Source organism: Amblyraja radiata, chromosome 13 (genome assembly GCF_010909765.2).
Source record: "Amblyraja radiata isolate CabotCenter1 chromosome 13, sAmbRad1.1.pri, whole genome shotgun sequence".
In the NCBI taxonomy this organism is placed as follows: Eukaryota; Metazoa; Chordata; class Chondrichthyes; order Rajiformes; family Rajidae; genus Amblyraja; species Amblyraja radiata.
The window spans coordinates 33,275,905-33,296,780 of NC_045968.1; the positions used below are offsets into that span (position 1 = coordinate 33,275,905).

Consider the following 20,876-nt stretch of genomic DNA (forward strand, 5'->3'; position numbering starts at 1 on the left):
CTCCTGCACCTATTGTCTAGAACTCGAGTCTGACTCCGGGGAGAGTGGTTTCCCCCAGGATGGACAGTGCGGGATTTACTGCTCACAGCTGGGACGGTGGAGGAGACTAGAACCAGGTGCCAGCGTCTAAAACATAAGGGTCGATCATTCAGGACTCTTGGCGGGCGCTAGACGTTTGGAACTGGCGCGGATTGGTCGAGTTTGCTCGGGACGGGAGTGGTACTGGCGGAGTTGAGCCCGTCCTCGGCAATCACCGCAGCAGGTGCGGGCCATTACCTGCAGTACCAGTATTCAGCGGCAGGTGGCGGGCGTGGGCCATTCCACGCAGTACCGACACTGAGCGGCAGATGGCGGGCGCGGACAGCCCCAGCACTCAGCAGCAGGTGCGGGCCATTCCCCGCAGTGCTGGGACCGAGTGGCGGGTGCTGACCACTCGCCGCAGTACCGGGAGCGAGCGACAGGTGGCGGACGCGGGCCGGGATCTGCTGCAGTTTGCATCCAGCGACGGGACTTGGGCGCTTATTTCAAAAGTAAAATATCTGCAAATTGGAACTGGAGGACAAAAGCAAACAGTTATGCAAAACCTCTGAATGTCTGATTAGATGTCAGCTGCAGGTGTGCCTTTAATTATGGATGGATGAACTTTAGAAGATACAAGGAACTGCAGAGGCAGTTAAAAAGAAATGACAGTCTGACAGTGCTGGAGTAAGTCAGCGGGTCAGGCAGCACCTCTGGAGCACATGGATAGGTGATGTTTCGGGTCTGGCCCCTTCAGACTGAGGCTAAATGCGTGGGGGGGGGGGGGGGGCGGGGTGAAAGTGCCGGCGGGATGTCATGTCTCGTATGGACAGGGGCGGATACGTCTGCTGTTCTATCCCGTACAACGGCGCTCAGGAACAGGGCTACCCTCGGACTGGGAGCATTATCTCCCTTCATCAGTGGTTGCCTGGTTATGGCCCCAGTGCACATTACACATGAACCCATCCACCCCACTCGCCTGCGGGTACAGGAGTGAAGGGCCCATAGCTGGATAATTGCAAATGTCACCGACATCTAGAAGACGCATCAGGAGTAAACTGGTGACTGTAGTCAAATTAACACGATTGATGAGCATAATTCCAACCTTGCTGAGGATTCTGTCAGTGACGTACGGATATAGCCCGGGGGGGGGAGGGGGAGGGGGGCGGCGATCAGGTAGAGTTGGCCTGTCCCTTGTGCAGGGGCGGAGAACTGGGCTTCAGGAATTAAGTGGCTGCAGAAATTATTATAGTTTTATTTTATGATTAAACAAGCTGGGGTAATAGCTGGGCCGAAGGGCCTGTTTCCGTGCTGTATGACCGGCATGCTTTAAACACTCAAACGCAGCCTCCCTCAGAGTAGATGCATATCGAAAAGGAAAGCATTTGTAGGATTCTCTTACACATAGAACAGACTGGATGGGTCAAATGGCCTTTGCCCTGCATTATGGATCTCCAAAGGACAATGGATGAAGTGCCACGTACCAATGGTCAGCAAAATCAAGGACTGGGGACGATAGACTGATGAAGCGTCAGGAAACCATGGCGAGTGGACGGGTTTCAAAGGTCTGCGGGGTCCAGTACACACTCAGCCGCTTCACCCAAGCGAAACAGCAATCCCAAACTCGCAGATGACAAACTTGACATTTTGAATCAGGGAGCGCGGCACCTCGCGGGGCTGTGACAGGCTAGTCTGTGCCGAGATATTGACATTTGGTTAAAAAGGTGTTCCTGAAGTGGTCACCCTTGGGCATGTTGATAAGTGGGCGATAAGACACACGGGATCCGGGATTAATAAACAGAAAGAAGTTGATCACAAGTCGTAACCCATCTTTAGGACATAGATTCGGCCAGAGCAAAGTACTGTCCAGCGCTCCCCACTGGCTTCAGCGATGTGACCGCCTCGGACAAGTACAGAAAAAAAACAATTCCAGAGACGACCAACTTCAGTTCGGTGGAGACTGGAGAATGAGCGTTGGCTGAGAAACTATCCGTGGAGGTTTAAACCAGGGGCAGGAGTTAGGGACAGCGCTGAGGGGCAGGAAGGGTGCTGGGTCTACACGGGATCGTGGAGCGCGGAGGGCGATGCAAGAGCCGGGCCAGGAGCGGGGCTGTGGGTCGGTGTCAGTGCACGCACCTCCCGCAGAAACAATCACCCTCCCGGCCTCAAACTTTCCACCCAGTCCTGGAGTGGGATTGGCAAACAAACTCCCGGAGCCGAGGACATGACTCCGCAGCCCTAGTTCTGACAACCCGCTCCGATCCCAGCCCCAACAACAGATCTGAACTGTCAAAGAATATTGCGACTAGCGGCAGGCTCAGATAAGCAAGGCCCCCTCTGCCTTGGTTTACGAAGGAGCGAGACTCCAGCCCTAGGGCGAGCTGCCGAGTTCACAGCCGCGGAGCTGGGCACGGATCCGGCTCCGGAGCGAATTGGCCTCGGCCCTGCCCGCGGGAAGAGCCGGAGAGGGAACCGAGCGACAGGTCGGGCTGACGGGCCATGGTGCCCGTCCGCCCACCTGCCGCCGCCCGCACACACACACACCACGGGCCGCGGCTCCGTGACAGCCCCGTCCCCGCAGCGGCTCCCCGCGCAATGACAGCGAAAGCGCGGCCGGGGCAGAGAACCGCTGGCTCCCGGGGCCGGGAGGGACAAGACGGACCGAAGCGGCTCCGGCACGATGTGTGCCGGGGGAAGGTGCTTGTTCGGGCCGGTCTCTCGGCTCCGGCAGCGACTGCCAGTAGAGGGCGGGCACGGGTCGGTGGCCCAGCGCCGTAAACAAGCACGGGCATCGGCCGGGAGCGCTGCCGACCGCCCAACACCAGTGCCGGGACACTCGGGCCTGATCATAGCCGAGGACCCGCACCAACTCCGTCCGCCCGAGCAAGTTGAGCTCCGGCTCACTGCCGGGCCGCAACACTCGCCCCGCTCCGAGCGGCGGCCTCGGCTCAGTTGCCGATCCTCGGAGCCCCAGAGAACAGCGCAGAAGCCACGGCTCCGCAGCCCAGCAGACTGCGGGACACTTCCCCCGGCCTGTCAACCATCGACTGCCGCAGTAGCTGTCATATAACCCCGCACTCTTCCCCAGTCTCAGTCCACGGCTCCCATTCCCTCCGTCAGTCGCCGTCCGTGCCCCGCAATCCACTCTCCCGGCCCTGACACCTCTCCCCAGTCTCTCAATCCCCGGCACCCATCTCCCCAGCAACTCTCTTCCCGTCCTCTCCACAGCCTCTCAATCCCCGGACAGTCTACATCCCTCCTTCCCTCAGTCCTCCTCTCCCCGGTCCCCTGGCCGCTCTAACAGCCCCACTCCCCGGCCCGCTTCTAGCCAGCCCCGGTCCCCTGGCCGCTCTAACAGCCCCCCTCCCCGGCCGCTTCTAGCCAGCCCCGGTCACCTGGCCGCTCTAACAGCCCCCCTCCCCAGCCCGCTTCTAGCCAGCCCCGGTCACCTGGCCGCTTCTTCCAGGAACCGCCGCTTCTCAGAACCGCCTCTCGCCAATTCCGCGAATTTGAGCGGAGGGCTGAACCACCGGAGGAGGGGGAGGGGTGTGAGTTAGCGGGATGGCGCTGGAGCAGCAGCTGAGAAGCGATGCTGAGCCGGTGGAAACTGTGCCGGGTACTAAATATTTATTACAGCCGGGGTTGCCGCCCGTGACCCCAAGCCCGGGGCCGGGGTCGTCGGTGCTGAGATCGTTTTCTCGCCGTTCACCCCCGTGCATCGAGCCGGTTGGGTTGAACTGGCACGTGTCGTGCCCTGGGAATGACGTCGACGCCGAAATTGATACATTGAATCCGAATTCTGAGAACTCATTAACCGAGGGCGGGGCCTGCGCGCTGACGTCAGTGTAGGGGTGGGCATGCGTGCTGACGTCAATGTAGGGGTGGGCCTGCGCACTGCCTGACGTGCCTCAAAGGAAGGGGCCTGAGCCGTGAGTGACGGGCGAAGAGGGGCGGGGCTTGGACAATTAGTGACGTATGGAAGAAGGCGGGGCCTGCGACCAAAGACGAGAGAAGGGGGCGGGGCCGGTTGCCGATTGTCAGGGACCAACTCATTAAAGGGTGGCCTATAACTCTCTCGAAGTTGTCGCGAGCAAAGATCCTATAGCAGAGCTATAAGATCTTTGGTCGCGAGTTCGCGGCCGCTGAGCCCAAATCAGTCGAGGGAGAGGTTCGAGTGGTGGGTGGAGCGGGAAGGATGGAGAGAGGGAAGGATGGAGAGAGAGAGAAGGATGGAGAGAGAGAGAGAAGGATGGAGAGAGAAGGATGGAGAGAGAGAGAAGGATGGAGAGAGAGAGAGAAGGATGGAGAGAGAGAGAGAGGAGGCTGAGGGCCCCCGACCTGTCGCCTGTCTATTCCTGTCAATACTTTGTGTTTTGCTCCAGCATCTGCAGCTCCTTGTGATCCCAATGTTGTTTTGCATCTCAATATTATTTTCAGTTGGCTCTACATTTTTCAAATGTGACTATTAATTCCTGCATGGCAATATTCTACCAGGAGCTGTAGGACGACTGATAGGATCTCTATGCAGTTCTATAAACCTTGTGTTATGCTGCTTTTGGAATATTGTGTGTAGTTCTGGTCGCCCTGTTGAAGGATGTGGTGGTTTTGGAGAGGGTGTAGAAGTGGTTCATCAGGGTGTTGCCTTTGCAACTCTAGGGTGTATATATAGGGTATTAGCTATAAGGAAAGATTGGGCAGACTTGGATTGCCTTCTCCGGAGTGTTGGAGGCTAAGGGGTGATCTAATAGAAGTATACACAATTATGAGAGGTGTATATTAGCATAATCAGTCAAAACCCTTTTCCTAGGGTGGAAATATCAGACTAGAAGGACTTCGTTTTAAGGTGAGAGGAGCAAGGTTTGAAGGACATATGTGGGGCATTTTCATAGTGGATGGTGGGTGCCTGGAATGTGTTGCCAGGGGTGGTGATGGATGCAGATATAATAGTGGCATTTAAGAGGCTTTGGGATAGCCACATGGAAATGTGTGGAATGGGGTGATATCATATACAGGCAGAGATTAGTTTAGCGTGGGGTTTGGTGTGGGCTGAAGAGCCTATTCCTGTGCTATACTGTTCTAGGCTCTAGAACGTTCTGAGTGTTGCACAACCATGAGCAGCCAGTCTGGGCTTGGCATCTCCTCTCGCACACTGGGACTGCCAGTACTGAGTGGGTGCCTGGGCCATGCCGAGTGCTACCACTCTATACGTGGACTATGAGGGCAGAGTGTCAACAGTTCAGCCGGGGTGAGGTGCTTGTGGAACCAGAATAGTGTCAATGTTTCAGGCTGTCCTGCTTTCATTTTGTTAAGGCATTAGTTTGAAACTATCCCCATCTCTCTCTACTGATGCTGACTGACCTGCTGAGTTTTCAGTCATATTATTTTCATTTAGATAGCACCATGCTGCTTATTGTAGACTCTGAAAGTTGTACAGCACAGGGCTCCTTCACTCCACCTTATGTAGAACTTACCTCTCTACACTGTCCCATTTGCCTGTATCCACTACTCCTTTCCTATCCAAGTATTTGTCCAACTGCATTTCTAATGTTGTAATTTTGACCCTCGACCATCTTTGACACGCCACCCTCTGTGGAAAACCTATCACTTAAATCTCGCCCTTGTCACATTAAACCTGAGCCTTCTCTTTCCTCTGCCCTGGAGAATATCTATCTTAACTTTGCCCCTCAGTTTTATAAACCTCTATCATGTAACCCCTCAGCCTCCTACAATCCAGGCAGAACAAACCCAGCCTCTCTAATCTCTCCTTGTAACTTGCCGCCCTCCATTCGAGGCAATATCCTGGTCAATCTCGTGTGCGCATTCTCTCTATTACTACCATATCCTTCCTATGGTGTGTTGACCAGAACTGTACACAATCCCAGTGCAGTCTAACCATTGCTTTGTACAGCTGCAACGTGACATCCTAATTCTTATACTCAATGCTTTGGCCTACATAGACAAGCATGCTGAATGCCTTCCTCACTATCCATTCCAACTGTGCATCACTCTTCAGCAAGCTCTGGAATTGCACCCCAAGATCTCCCTTGTGTCAGAACAAGGCATCACATCCAGAACAAGGGGTCACAGTTTAAGGGGTCACAGTTTAAGGATAAGGGGGAAGTCTTTTAGGACCGAGATGAGAAAAACATTTTTCACACAGAGTGGTGAATCTGTGGAATTCTCTGCCACAGAAGGTAGTTGAGGCCAGTTCATTGGCTATATTTAAGAGGGTTTGATGTGGCCCTTGTGGCTAAAGGGATCATGGGGTATGGAGAGAAGGCAGGTACAGGATACTGAGTTGGATGATCAGCCATGATCATATTGAATGGTGGTGCAGGTTCGAAGGGCCGAATGGCCTACTCCTGCACCTATTTTCTATGTTTCTGTGTTTCCATACATCAATGCTCCTTGGGTCCCTGCTATCTATATTACTAAAAGTTTGATCTTGACCACTTCCTGTTCTGTACATTGATTTTAGAAAAAACGCTGCCACTTACGGCTCTGATTTTTGGCCATCTTATTCAGAGTCCCCCTCCGCTGCACAGGACAAGAGGATTTTTCCCATCGATGAAAAATAAAAGAGTTATTAGTTTTTTTTAAATGTTGAGATTCTCTCTCCTGAAGGCCACGCCCTTTACTGAGGGACTATAAAACCCGGAAGTGTTGAGTGCCTCAGTCAGTCTCTACAAGATGGGGGAGCTAGAGGGTCACGTCTCTCAGTCTCAGCTGTGAATAACACTGAACACATGTCTACTAAACTGTGAGTGGTATTACTGACCTGTCAGTGCCCTTAATGTGGTTTGAAAATATAGTTTGGAAATGCTAAAGCTGTGTTGCCTTTGGTTTGGAAATGCTAAAGCTGTGTTGCCTATGGTTTGGAAATGCTAAAGCTGTGTTGCCTAATTAAAGTCGCCTTGCCTAATTAAAGTTGCCTTGCCTTCTATATAATTAAAAGCCTAATTTTGACCACTTCCTCTTTGCGTTTCATATTGATTTTAGAAAAAACGCTACCACGTACGGCTGTGGTTATTTGGCCATCTTACTCAGTCCCCCTCCGCTCATCAGGTACCGAGGATTTTTCCCATCGATGAAAAATAAAAGAGTTTTAGTATTTTAAAAATGTTGAGATTTTCTCTCCTGTCAATCATGCCATGAAGGCCACCTGGTGGGAAGGAGCCCAAGAATCCATTCGGTCCACAATGTCCATACTAGCCCTCTGGAAACCAGTTCCTTCAGCCCACAACACCCATACTAGCTATCCAGAAAGCCCACCCCCCCCACTGGCCACCAATATTGGAGAGATGGAATATTGTCTAGGGGGACCAGCCCTCCCGTGTGATGCTGGGACCCAACGGGTCCCACTTAGTCTAGTTTACTCTATATGTCTGACCAGAATCTGACTTGCCACAGTGCCTTACCTCGCACTTGGCTGGACTAAATTCCATCTGCCACAGCTCTGCCCACCTTCTCATTTAATCTATGTTCCTCTGTACCCATGGGCCCGACTCATCCATGTTGACCAAGATGCCTCATCTAAGCTAGTCTCATTTGCCAGTATTTGGTCCATATCGCGCTAAACCTTCCCCATCGATGTACATGTCTTTTAAATATTATTGTATCTGCTTCATCTGGCAGCTAATTCCATATACCCACCACCTTCTGAAAGAATAGGTTGCCCGATCTGCTCCAATAATCTTTGTTACCTGCAACTCCAACAATATTTGCGCCATCTGCAAACTTACTAATCAGACATCCTGCATTCTTAACCATTTAGATTCCCATCAAGTGAATGTGTCTGATTCCATCTGGAGGTGCATTCTAGACAGCAGCCACTCTGTGTGAAGGATTTGCCTCTCTGATCCCCTTCAACAATGGGAGGGGAGAGGGGGGAGAGAGGGCATATTTATTTTATTTCACTGTGTGCTGGACACCTGCATCAAAGTATAGTTTCTTGTTAGTGTTACTGAGCACAGTGTAAAGCCTATGGAAACACAGGCAATCAGGGCCGGCCTTAGGAGGTGCGGGACCCAATTGGGAACAATTTTGGTGAGCCCCAGGTTCCCAGCCAAGGGCTGTAGAATCATAGAAATATAGATAAAGTCTATTATAGACTTTATATCTCTATGGTAGAATGGAATCAAAATGTGCGCTTAAAAGGTGCCTGCGAGTTAATGGACCAAAGAGATCTAAGCTACATTTTAATATAAAATTGCATACATGTAAGCCTACAAGTAACAAACAAACTGTGTAGATCACCTCTGAAAAGTACGTAGTTACAATACCACTTGTTTTAGTGACTGTGAAATGAAAAATAAAAAGTAATTTAATGAACTAGATCCTTGAAAACCAATAACTATTGGCGAAAAACCAGTCCAGGCATTAAAATTTGGGCTTCAGCCCCATCCTACCCTTTGGGCTTCTACCCCATCCTAACTTAGTTGTGTGTGTGTGTGTGTGTTATTTGTGTGTGTGTGTTTGTTAGTTGCTGTGCGTGATGTGTGTGCGTTAGTTGTCTGAGCGTTGTGTGTGTGTGTGTGTGAAGGAGAGAAGGGAGTGAGGGAAGTAGAGAAGGGAGGAAGGGGAGGAGAGAGGGAAGGAGAGAAGGGTGGGAGAGAAGAAGGGAAGGGAGGGAATGGGAGGGAGAGGGCCAGTGGCGGGAGCGGATGCCGGGGTCCGGACGGAAGGGTGAGAGCTGAGGCCGAGGTTTGTAAACGTTGCTCCAACGCCCGGACCTCTCTGTATTGTTCACTGCGTCTCCCCGGGGAAAGAGGGGTGGAGCCGGGGCTGTGTGCGTGAAGCACGGCGACTGGAGGGGTGGGAGCACTGCCCCGGGACCGTGAGTGAATGACCCACCTCCCCCTCTCCCCTTCTTCATTCGCCCACACACCCCCCTCCCCATCTACCCCTTTCTTCCCCCTCCACCCCTCTACTCTCCCTCCACCCCTCTCTCTCCCCCCCCCCTCCATCCGGGTAGATCTTCCTGACCCGAGAGTAGATTACTCGAGCACGGGGCCCCCTTAGGCGCGGGGCCCAATTGGTCCAATTGGCTTAATGGTGGCCCTGCAGGCAATTGCAGATGCTGTAATTTGAGAAAAACACAAAGTGCTGGAGGAACTCAGTAAGTCAGGGTTAGGGTTAGACGACAAATAGATGGTTGACGTTTTTGGTGGATTCCCTGTGTCAGGAGATGTTGACCATCTCTTTGTATCTGCAGATGTTGCCTGACCTGCTGAGGTCCTCTGGCTGTTTGTTTTTTTTAAGAGATGGGCATCTTGCAATGAGTGCCTTGTACCTACTGTCTGCTAAAGTGCTAATTTGTCTTAATTCATGGGAGCACAGGACAGTAACCTGGGCCAGAGGTATTCAGCAGCAATTGTACTGGACCAGGAAATGATGTTTGCTTGGCTCTTTGCATGTGAGGAGAATTACAAAGCCTTTCCAAACAGACACTGGGCCAAGTCAGGAGCTAGGAACTAATGAGAGCTATTGCAGAGACTGAGCTGGGAGCTGGACTCCTTCTTCCAGCCCTCACTTTCTGATGCAACAGAAAACATTATTGTAACAAATAACTTGTCAGACGCTTCTGTAATTACACACACCAAATTCAAAACTGCCCCATGAGGAAGATCAATAATACACCCGGTTGATTATTAAACCACTGTGCAAGTTGGTGATGACTGTAATTATTACTACAATCATGTTGTGTATATTCTGTACATGAGTACTCCATTCTCGGGTTGCTCCATTAACATGAAGCCACGTCCATTGTGAAATTGGCTGTGATTCTGATGATGTGTACTTTCAAATGGGATTCAGTGTGGCTGGCCGCACAGCATAGCCCTTGTAGAAACACGGAACTGCAGATGTTGTTGAATGCACAAAAAGAAACGAAGTGCTGGAGTAACTCCGCGGGTCAGGCAGCAACTCTGGAGAACATGGATCTGGAGAAGGTCTTTGTCCTGAAACTGCACCTTTCGGTGTTCTCCAGAAATGCTGCCTGACCAGCTGTGTTACTCCAGCACTTTGTGTTCAGAACAGCACTTTGGGCTGAATGATTCCTATTCCTACGCCTGATCCACTTCCTCTTGGGCACCCCCCCCCCCCCCCCCCCCCCCCCCCCCCCCCATCCTGATGTGGTGACACTCTTGTGTTGGCACTGTGCAAGGATATAATAATAATAATAATAAATTTTATTTAATGGGCGCCTTTCAAACATCTCAAGGACACCTTACATAGTATATCGGAATAACATATAATCGGAATATAACAATAAGGACATCACAGAGACACAAATTAAAAACAGGATTCAATCCAAAAACAGAAAATCAAAAACACAGTGTGAAGAGGGAGCAGCGGCAACCAAATCGCGCCAGCGTCCACTCTCTCTTCACGGCAGCCATCTTGGACACAGACCTCCATAGTCCATGGAGATATGGCATATCTCCATGGACCAGGTTCGATCCTGACCTCGGGTGCTGTCTGTGTGGAGTTTGCACGCTCTCCCTATGATCCCGTGGGTTTCCTCCGGGTGCTCTGGATTCCTGCCACATCCCAAAGACGTGCTGTGGTTTGATTGGAAGTTTAATTTCAAAACAGGGTGAAAGGAGAATGGTGGGCATGTGAGAGGGAGCATGGGAAGCAAATACCGAGAGGGGACGGGGCCGGTTCCTCTCATATGAACCAAACGTGAGCAGCCGTCTCCTCCTGGTAAAGGCAATGGGGCTGGACATTGGAGTCACTCCTTGAACACCCTCAAAGCATTGATGTCTGACAGCCATTGAGCTGGGCTTGATGCAAGTGGAGGTGTGAGCGTTTGAAGGATACGGATTGTCCTCAGATCTAGGGCACACCATGGTGGAATAATTTGTTGAGGTCTGCTGGTGAACCCCACAGTGTAATTGGGAGCTCTCTCCCTGACCTCCCTCTGCACACCTCCACCATCATACATCGTAGCAGGACCTGGTCCGCCTTGTCCTTCTGCAAAATCCCAAAGTCCGCTCAGAGGGATGCGTCGGCCCCTCAGCCAGGGAAGGTTATAGAGTCGTAGAATCTTGCAGCACAGAACTTGGCCTTACTTGCCCATGCAGTCCAACATGCTCCATCTACACTAGTCTCACCTGCCTGTGCTTGGCCCGTATCCCTCTAAACTCGTCCTATCCACGTACCTGTCTAAATGTTTCTTAATAGTTGCGATAGTACCTGCCTCAACTACCTCCTCTGGCAGCTCATTCCATACACCCACCACCTTTTGTGCAAAAGTTTCCCCTCAGATTCCTATTAAATCTTTCCCCCCCACTCCGCCTCACCTTAAGCCTATGTCCTCTGGTTCTCAATTCCCCTACTCTAGGCAAGAGACTCTGTGCGTTTACCTGATCTAGTTCCTCTCATGATTTTGTACAATTCTATAAGATCACCCCTCATCCTCCTGCGCTCCAAGGAAATTAGTACCAGCCTACTCAACCTCTCCCTGCAGCTGAGGCCCTCGAGTCCTGTCAACAGGAACCTTCTCTGCACCCTTTCCAGCTTGACTACTTCTTTCCTATAATATGGCACCCAAAACTGTACACAATACTCTAAATGCAGCCTCATCGACATCTTATTCAACTGCAACATGACCTCCCAACTTCTATATTTAATGCTGTAATTTTTGAAGGTCAAAGTGCCAAAAGCCTTTTTGACCACCTTATCTGCCTGTAATGCCACTTTAAATGAACTATATACCTGTACTCCGAGATCCCTCTGCTCTACAACACTCCCCAGAGCCCTACCATTCACTTTTATTAGTGTGAGCCGTGTGACTGCCAGTGTTGGAGCACGTGTGTGATCCGTTGTTCGTTGGCAATCGACACATTGCAGAGAAATGCCAGGATGTGGCTACATATCAGTGATGAAACGGCAAACAGGCTCTTCCGCCAAATTCGTGTAACTTCCTTTTGCTACAAGATGTGTCCAAGTAGGTAAGCAGTATTTCACTAACAAGACACAGTGAGAGCTGTTTGGGTTAAGGCCTGGGGACGGGACCGTGTTGGTGCGGGGGATCCCGACCAATGTTGGAACAGCAGAAACATTATTGATTGGACATTCCCACTGGGGATAGAACTCGGGCTTGCTTCCTCCCCTGTCACTGTTAAGTTGTGAAATTAATCAGAAGGTGGCAGAGGCAGCTGGGATCAATCGAATCTCTTGAGGAAATCAAGGAACGTAGGAGTACACAGAGGACATGAGATAGCTCTGGCATCCTTCATCATGCCTGCTCGTCAGGGCAGGCATGATGAAGGAAACTCCTGAAAATTCTACTGGTATGTTAACAGCTAAAGGGGTAACAAGGGAGAAAATCAGCTTCCCTTGAGGATCAATGTGGCCATTGGAGATGTGCCAGGTGTCACATGAATATTACTCATCTGTATTTACAGAGGACAAGCTAATGGAAGCTAAACAGCTGAGGGAAATAAGCAGTGATCAGGCAACTGAATCATCCTATAACCAACCCGAGAGCAGTCCTGACCTACCACCTACCTCATTGGAGACCCTGGAACTATCTTTAATCAGACTTTACTGGACTTTATCTTGCACTAAATGTTATTCCCTTTATCCTGTATCTGCACACTATTGGCAGCTTGATTGTAATCATATATAGTCTTTAGTATACAATAAAAAAACTTTCCACTGTACCTCGGTACATGTGATAATAATAAACTAAACTGATATGTTGGGCCATATCTTAATTACAACGGCGGAGGTACCAATGTAGGCTTGTCCACAGATACTGCCTGACCCGCTAAATTCCTCCAGCATTTTGTGTTTTGCTCAAGAGTCCAGTCTCTTCCGTCTCTGTTCTTTGCTCCGTGGATCACAGTAGCCTGCTGATTATTTCCAACAATTACTGCTTTTATTTCAAATTTCTTTGGTTTTTACATTGTGCTTCAGTGAAGGGGCTTTGGGTCCATTCACATCCACACTGCACTATTCTACACTGCACTATTCTACACTGCACTATTCCACACTGCACTATTCCACACTGCACTATTCCACACTGCACTATTCCACACTGCACTATTCCACACTGCACTATTCCACACTGCACTATTCCACACTGCACTATTCCACACTGCACTATTCCACACTGCACTATTCCTTTTTTTTAAATTATATTTTTATTAGAAGCAAACACATATTATGGTAAAAACATTTCATTTATATCAGTCGTACATTATTAATATTATCAATTATGGATTGATTCTGCTTCTAGTTTTTTTTTTATAGATAGGGAGTAAGAAAGAAAGAGAAAAAAAAACACAAATGTCAAGATAAAAAAAGAATGGAATGATTTACTAATAATACATAATTGGAGCTGGGTTCGTAAATTATTAAGTATAACTTTTCATCTAATCCTGAGTTCAAGCTTCAGTTAGGTTCCCGTGCTGAACCGATCTACCCCTTCAAATAGTCAATGAATGTAGACCATATTCTAACAAAAAGTTCTTGTTTGTCCATTAAGACAAGTCTGATTCTTTCCAGGTGTAGGGTCTCTGACATTTCCATAATCCACATTTTAATTGTGGGGGTTATAGGGCCCTTCCAAAATTTTAATATTAATTTTTTCCCAGCACACTGCACTATTCCACGCTGCACTATTTCACAGCTTGCCACCTGAAGCTTGGACAGCACTGGGAGTTTTAACTGCTGCTCTTCCCTGTTGCACTGTGTTGAAATCAAGTCTTTGCTTTCTCAAGAGCTGTAGATTACTCAAATCCTCAACTCCCAGAATGTCACATTGCAAAAACAAACGGGTGGGCAGTTGAAACAGCAGCTCGTCAGGGCAGATTATATTTTATTATTATAACATTTTGATATTAAATAACATAACTTATTAAACGTGAAATAAACTTGTAATTTATTGTTGAACTTATTATAACTTTAAAAACTTTAAAACTTGTGTAAACAACTTTTCTCAAACAAGTAGGTAAAATAAGTAGAAGGTAGACACAAAATGCTGGAGTAACTCAGTGGGACAGGCAGCATCTCTGGAGAGATGGATGGGGTGATGTTTTGGGTCGGGACCCTTCTTCAGACTGAGGGCGGTACAGAGATAAAATGTACTCGGAGACTGTAAGATTGGTAAGCGAACTGGGAAGGGGGAGGGAAAGCAAGGGCTATTTGAAGTTAGAGAAGTCAATGTTCATACCGCTGGGATGTAAGCTACCCAAGCGAAATATGAGGTGCTGTTCCTCCAATTTGCGCTGGGCCTCACTGACAATGGAGGAGACCCAGGGCAGAAAGGTCAGTGTGGAAATGGGAGGGGGAGTTAAAGTGTTGAGCGGCCGGGAGATCTGGTAGGTTTAGGCGGACCGAGCAGGTGTTCAGCAAAACGATCGCCAAGCCTGCACTCGGTCTCACCGATATACAGGAGTCTACACCTGGAACAGCGGATACAGTAGTTGAGGTTGGAGGAAGTGTAGGTGAACCTCTGCCTCACCTGTCGGGGTCCTTGCGGAGTCAAGGTGGGAGGTATAGGGACAGGTGTTGCATCTCCTGCGGTTGTAGGGGAAGGTACCTGGGGGAGAGAGTGGTTTGGGTGGGAAGGAACGAGTTGACTAAGGGAGTTGCGGACGGAACGGTATCTGCGGAAAGCAGAGCGGGGTGGAGATGGGAAGATGTGGCTAGTAGTGGGATCCCTTTGGAGGTGGCGAACATATTGGTGGATTATGGTAAAGTAAGTATCCATTTCCCAGACTGAATGCTTGAAGACCAAACAAAGGAGATGGGTAAAATATCCAGGAGGGAATGAGTGTAAAATGGATAACTTTATCGGGCTTGGCAAGGTGTGGAAGCCTGGAATAATTGGGCTGTTCTTTCAAAGCCACAAAGGGGCAAATGCTTTCATTCTGTTGTCTCAGAGTGAGTGCTGAGGAGATTACAGCCCAGCACCCACTCCTCGACCTGCCCTCTTCACACGGATGTTGCTGAGACTGGAGGATCGTGATCTGTATGGAGGGACTGATAGGCTGCGATAGTTTCATAGAACATAGAAAAAGACTGGCCCTTCAGCCCACAATGTCCATGCTGAACATGATGGTAAGACCATCTCTTATCTACCCACGCGTAATCCCTATCTTTCCATTCCCTATCTAATGAAGGGTCCCATCACGAAATGTCCCCTATCCACATTCTCCAGAGATGCTGGCTGACCTGCGGAGTTATTCCAGCATTTTGTGTCCTTTGGCCTATCCAAAAGCCACTTAAATGCCTCTATCGTCTGCCTCAACCACCAACCCTGGCAGTACGTTTCAGGCACCCACTAGTAAAAAAAAGTTGGCCTGCACATACATCGTCTTTAAACTTTGCCCCGCACACCTTATAGCTATGCCCTCTCGTATTTGACTTTTGCATCCTGAGGAAAAAGGTTCTGACTGTTTACCCTATCTATGCCTCTAATCATTTTATATACTTCTATCAGGTATCCCCACAGCTTCAGGCATTCCAGAGAAAATAATCTATTGGTCCTATGTCTCCCTGCTGCTAATACCCCGTAATCTAGACAACATTCTGGTAAACCTCGTCTGCACCCTCTCCAAAGCCTCCACATCCTTTCTGTAATGAGGCGACCAAAACTGTACGCAATATTCCATATGTGACATAACCAAAGTCCTATGAAGCTGCATCATGATATCCTGACTCTTATGCCTTGACCTATGAAGGCAAGCATACCTATGCCTTCTTTACCACTGTTACTACTTGAGTTGCCACTTTTAGTGAGCTTTGACCCCAAGATCACTCTGTGCATCAATGATGTGACGGTCATACCACAATGATGTGACGGTCAAAAGACTGTGACCTCCCAAAGTGCAACACCTCTCACTTACTCGGTATATAAAATCATTCGGGGCATAGATAAAGTGAATGGTCACAGTCTTGTTCCTGGGGTAGGGGAGTCTAAAATTAGAGGTATAAGATGAAAAGAAAAATATTTAAAAGGGACCCTGAGTAGACACAGTTTCACACATGGGTATATGGAACAAGCTGCCAGAGGAAGTAGTGGAGGCGGGTACAATATAACAGACATTTGGACAGGGTCTCATGACCAACAATCCAACAATCAGAGCTTTGAATTTATTCAACAACTGACACCCACAGCTTGCTGTTGTGCAGAATTCCAAACATTCACAATGCCATGAATGAAGAAATGTCTTCTTATCTCTGCGCTAAATGCCCTGGGACCTGCCCTGGAGACAGACTCCTCCGTTACAACTTGTGGTTCCATAATAACCGTAATGGCATTGACTTACGATAGACCTGGCAGCTCAGCATTCGAATCTCTGATTCTCCCTAATCTTCTCTGTAAAAGCTATCTCGATCCCCCTCTTTTTGCTCTGGCGATTTCCTTCTTAAGTATAATCCTTCACCGCGACACACCTCCAGGATTCCTCAATCGCAGTTGCTTTTATCCGACCCATCTCTTCGTTTTTCTGACCAGAGCCTCAATTATCATCCAGGGTTCCTCGTTCCTGCCGGCCTTGACCTTCACTCTCAAAGGAACCTTCAAATCTTAAACGCTCGCTATTTCACTTTTAAAAGCATCCCACTTTCCAGATGTCCCTTTCCCCGCAAACAACTTACTCTAGTCAACTTTTGCACACTCCTGTCTAAAACCATTAAAATTCTCCTTGCTCTAGTTGAGAGCTTTAACTTGTGGAACAGCGCTGTCCTCATTTGTAACTACTTTAAAACTAATAGGATCATGGTCATTGGTCCCAGCGCTCCCCCACTGAAACCTCATTCACTTGCCCTGTCCTGTTTCCCAAGAGTAGGTCAAGCTTTATCCTCTACATCCTCAGGCCTTCTGTACCTTCTGTATATTCCTCTGCAAGGAAACTTTCCTGAACACACTCAACAAATTCCACCCCATCTAACCTCTTCGTACTAGTATAGCAGCCCCAGTTTATATAAGGAAAGTTAAAATTCTCAAGTCTAACAACCCAATTTAGTGTTGCAACTCCACGCAATCTCCCCGCACATTTGTTTCTCGAGTTGCTGTTGACAATTTGGGGGGTCAATGGGAATTAAGAGAAAAAGGTAATCATCTATCTGCTTTTTATTTTTCATTCCTTCCATGAAGCCCCACTGAAGGCCCATTCCTTTTTCATCCTAATCCATCCCAATTTCATCTTGGTTTACTGTCATGATGTTCTTAATCAAATATTAACTCCCCCTCTGCTCTTTTCTCCATCTCTATCTCGACTTTCTAACGAAGAACCTACCAATCTCCATTTAAAAAATACCCAATGACGGCCTCCACAGCCATCCATGCCAATAAATTCCACAGATTCATCCTCTAATTAAAGACATTCCTCATCTCCATTTTGAATGTAGGTCCTTTGGTTCTGAGGCCGTGCCTTCTGGTCCTAGACTCTCCCATTACTGGAAACATCCTCTCCACATTCACTCCATCCAGGCCTTTTATTATATGGTAGGGGGTTACAATGAGATCCCCTCATCCTTCTAAACTCCAGTGAGAACAGGCCCTGAGCCGTCAAACGCTCCTCCTACATTAACCCATTATCCCGGGGTCACTGGAGGAGATGGCTGTCTCCGAGTGGTGTCTGGGTCCACACACTCCACGTGGCCAGAGGTTGTGTTTGTGATTCCCCATTAGGGCCACGACTTACATTGCCTGTTCTGAGCAGCTCTGCGAAGATGGTGGTGAGCCATGGCCATGAACTATGGCCATCCTTCCCCACACTTGGCGAATTGTGATCCTGGAGCGGGTGCTCCTTCCCCTGCTCTCTGTGACGGCGATTATGTGTAACGGCTGTCTTATGGTGATGAGAGCACTGGAGTTGCTCAGCGAGTCAGGCAGCATATCACAGCGGTAATGATGCTTAAAGGTCAGTCCACGGGCTTGGGTTCTTTGACCGTTTTCCAGACGTGGACACCTCTGGCGAGACCAGCATTCATTGCCCATCCCTGATGCCCTGGGGGACGAGGTGGGGACCCTTAGCTGCTGTGGTTCTCCTGGTGACGGTGCTCTCATGGTGCTGTTGGCCTGGCTTTTCCAAGTGTTAGATTGTGCAGTGGTGAAGGGGTAGTGACATCGTCGGTCAGAATGACGGAGGGGGGAGAAACCAGCTTGCGGTGGTGTTCCATCTGCCATTATGTTTCTGGCTGGGGCAGGAGGTGGGTTCTGGCGGGAGAGGGACAGTGGAGGATTTGCATATCTGCTTTACACGTGGCGCGTCTGCATTAAACCTCCACTCATCGATCTGTGCTTCTGATAACTGTCCTGTTCTGTATCACCCAGACTCTCAGGTCACCAACTCCCTGGGCTCATCGGCAGGCTCTTAATTTGGTTACATTTCAATCGATGAATTCTCTCATAGTTTGCGCATAAAGAAATCTATTATTTTTCAAAAATCAATTTTCATTTTGCATCGTTTCAATGAGATTTTCATCAGTGGGTTCGTCATAAACTCGACTTTATGTCAGCCTCTCCTCCCAGATCAGGTGTGGAATGGATGCTTGCTCTGGTTAGTCACAGATTCTTACAGCATGACACAGGCCCGACTTGCCCATGCCGACCAAAATGTCCCATCTGCACTTGTCCCACCAGAATACGTTTAGCCTCTATCTCTAGACCTTTCCCATCCATATACCTGTCCAAATGTTTTTTTGAATGTTGATATAGCAGAAATCCATTCCTTCTGCTCGTTTTGCATGTAAATGCTTGGTGTTACCTGCTGCCATCATGCTGAGCATGGAGTGCGGAGTGAGCTGCTGGAGGACCTCTGGGCCAGGCAGCCTCTGTGGTTGGAAGGGGTGGGGGGGATGGACAGGCAACACCAGGTCCGGACACGTCCTCTGCACTGGATCATGAACCTCGCCAAGTGCCAGCAGGGTAGCAGAATGTTCCTCCACAGGGCAACCCTCAACTAGGGGAAGGTGGCTCCATCACTGTCCCAGCCCCCAAAAGCTGAGCTTGATTCCTCATCTCATCCAGAAGGGCCCTGACCCGTAACATAAGGTCATAAGTGATAGGAGCAGAATTAGGCCATTTGGCCCATCGAGTCTACTCTGCCATTCAATCATGGCTAATCTAATTCTCCCCCCTAACCCCATTCTCCTGCCTTCTCCCCATAACCCCTGACACCCGTTCGAATCAAGATCTATCTATCTCTGCCTTAAAAATATTATTTGACGGCCTCCACAGCAGAAGGCTGTGGCAAAGAATTCCACAGATTCAAGACCCTCTGACTAAAGAAGTTGCTCCTCATCTCTTTCCTAAAGGAACATCCTTTAATTCTGAGGCTATGAGCTCTAGTCCTAGACTCTCCCACTAGTGGAAACATCCACTCTATCCAAGCCGTTCACTATTCGATACATCACTTATCCATGTTCTCCAGAGACGCTGCCTGGCCTGCTAAGTGACTCCAGCACTGTGTGTCCTTTTGCTTCCACATCCTCTGCCCAGAAATGATGAGCATTCGCTCCTCCTCTCCGAACACTGAGAATGGCCAGAAATTAATATTTTACCAATAATGTCTGAAGAATATCAGAAATGTTTGCATGGCCAGTTGTTCCTTTGCTTCAGGAATTTTTATACCTTCATAAAGCAGTCTAGACAGCGGTGACTAACTGTTTAAATGATTCGGCTCAGAGATAGTGTTTGCATTGTTAGTCCTCTTCCCGCATTCCTAGGTGGGCCACAGACCAAGCGGTGGCAAAACTAGCCCCTTGGCCTCAGAAAGCAGGGAACATGAAAACGGGAACGAAGTGCCCAGGAAACCTGGGAATGAGGAAAAAAATGTTCACCCAGGGAGTTGTGAATCTGTGGAATTACCTGCCTCAGAGGGCAGTGGAGACCAATTCACTGGATATATTCAAGAGAGTTTGATATAGCTATTAGGGCTAACGGAATAAGGGGATATGGAGAGAAAGCAGGAACGGGGTACTGATTTTGGATGATCACCCATAGAAAATTGGTGCAGGAGTAGGCCATTCGGCCCCGCAGGCTCGAAAGGCCGAATGGCCTACTCCTGCACCTATTTTCTATGTTTCTATGTTTCTATGATCATATTGAATGGTGGTCCTTGCTTGAGGGGCCGAATGGCCTACGCATGCACCTATTTTCTGTTTCTATGTTTGAGCCTGATGTCAATGGTAGGGTCCTTTGGCCCATCTCGTCCATACTGACCATGAGGCTGATCTACTCTGATCCCTTTTGCCTGCATTAGGCCCGCAACCCTCTATCCACTTCCTATCCAAATGCCTTTTAAATATTGGTATTGGTTCATTACCCTCACATGTATCGAGATGTAGTGAAAAACTCTGTTTTGCATGCTTTCCAGGCAGAGCATGCTAGCCATGAGTATTCTCAAACCACACAGAATACAATGTTACAGCCACAGGGAAAGTGCAGATAAAAGAGTGCAAGGCTGCCAGGTAGAATGGGAGACCAGGAATCATCCTCAGCTTCCAAGAGTTCCGATCAAGGGAAGAAACGATTTTTCAATCTGGTGATACGTGCTTTCAGTCTTTTGTATCTTCTGTCTGACAGGAGAGGGTAGAGAGAATGGACCAGGGTGTGAGTGGTGCTTGATTGTATTGGCTGTTTTCCTGAGGAAGCGTGGTGTAGATTAAATCAATGAGGGGGGAGTATGGTCTGTGTGATGGACTGAACTACATCTGCAGCTCTCTGCATTTTCTTGCAATCTTGTGCAGAACTGTTCCCAAACCAAGCAGTGTCGCAACCTGACAGTATTCTTCCCATGGTGTGTCTGTAAAAATTGGTAAGAGTCATTGGAGACTTGTCAAATTTCCATTTTGTATCTAATTCTTGCCTAATTCCTAAACGTATGTGCCTC

At 48.8% G+C, this 20,876-nt stretch overlaps 1 protein-coding gene and 1 long non-coding RNA gene across 6 annotated transcripts in view; both read right to left on the bottom strand.

Moving 5' to 3' along the window:
* Positions 1–3,520, bottom strand: part of bcl6 (BCL6 transcription repressor) — a 12,424-nt gene extending 8,904 nt beyond the window's left edge. For 3 of the 5 annotated variants that reach the window (XM_033031682.1, XM_033031679.1, XM_033031677.1), the window contains exon 1: positions 1,421–1,478. In XM_033031682.1, coding sequence (XP_032887573.1) covers positions 1,421–1,463 — 43 coding nt within the window. In that variant the 5' untranslated portion in view covers positions 1,464–1,478. Of the gene's footprint in view, positions 1–1,420; positions 1,479–3,467 lie in introns of those variants that run through there. The other 2 variants (XM_033031681.1, XM_033031678.1) reach the window with 1 other exon arrangement.
* Positions 3,521–4,330: 810 nt separating this feature from the next.
* On the bottom strand, positions 4,331–20,634 carry LOC116980179. Its single transcript, XR_004413878.1, has 4 exons — positions 20,591–20,634; positions 11,630–11,634; positions 5,169–5,173; positions 4,331–4,341 (listed from the first exon to the last, which is right to left on the bottom strand). It is a non-coding gene; the product is annotated as an uncharacterized LOC116980179 (long non-coding RNA).
* Positions 20,635–20,876: the final 242 nt, after the last annotated feature.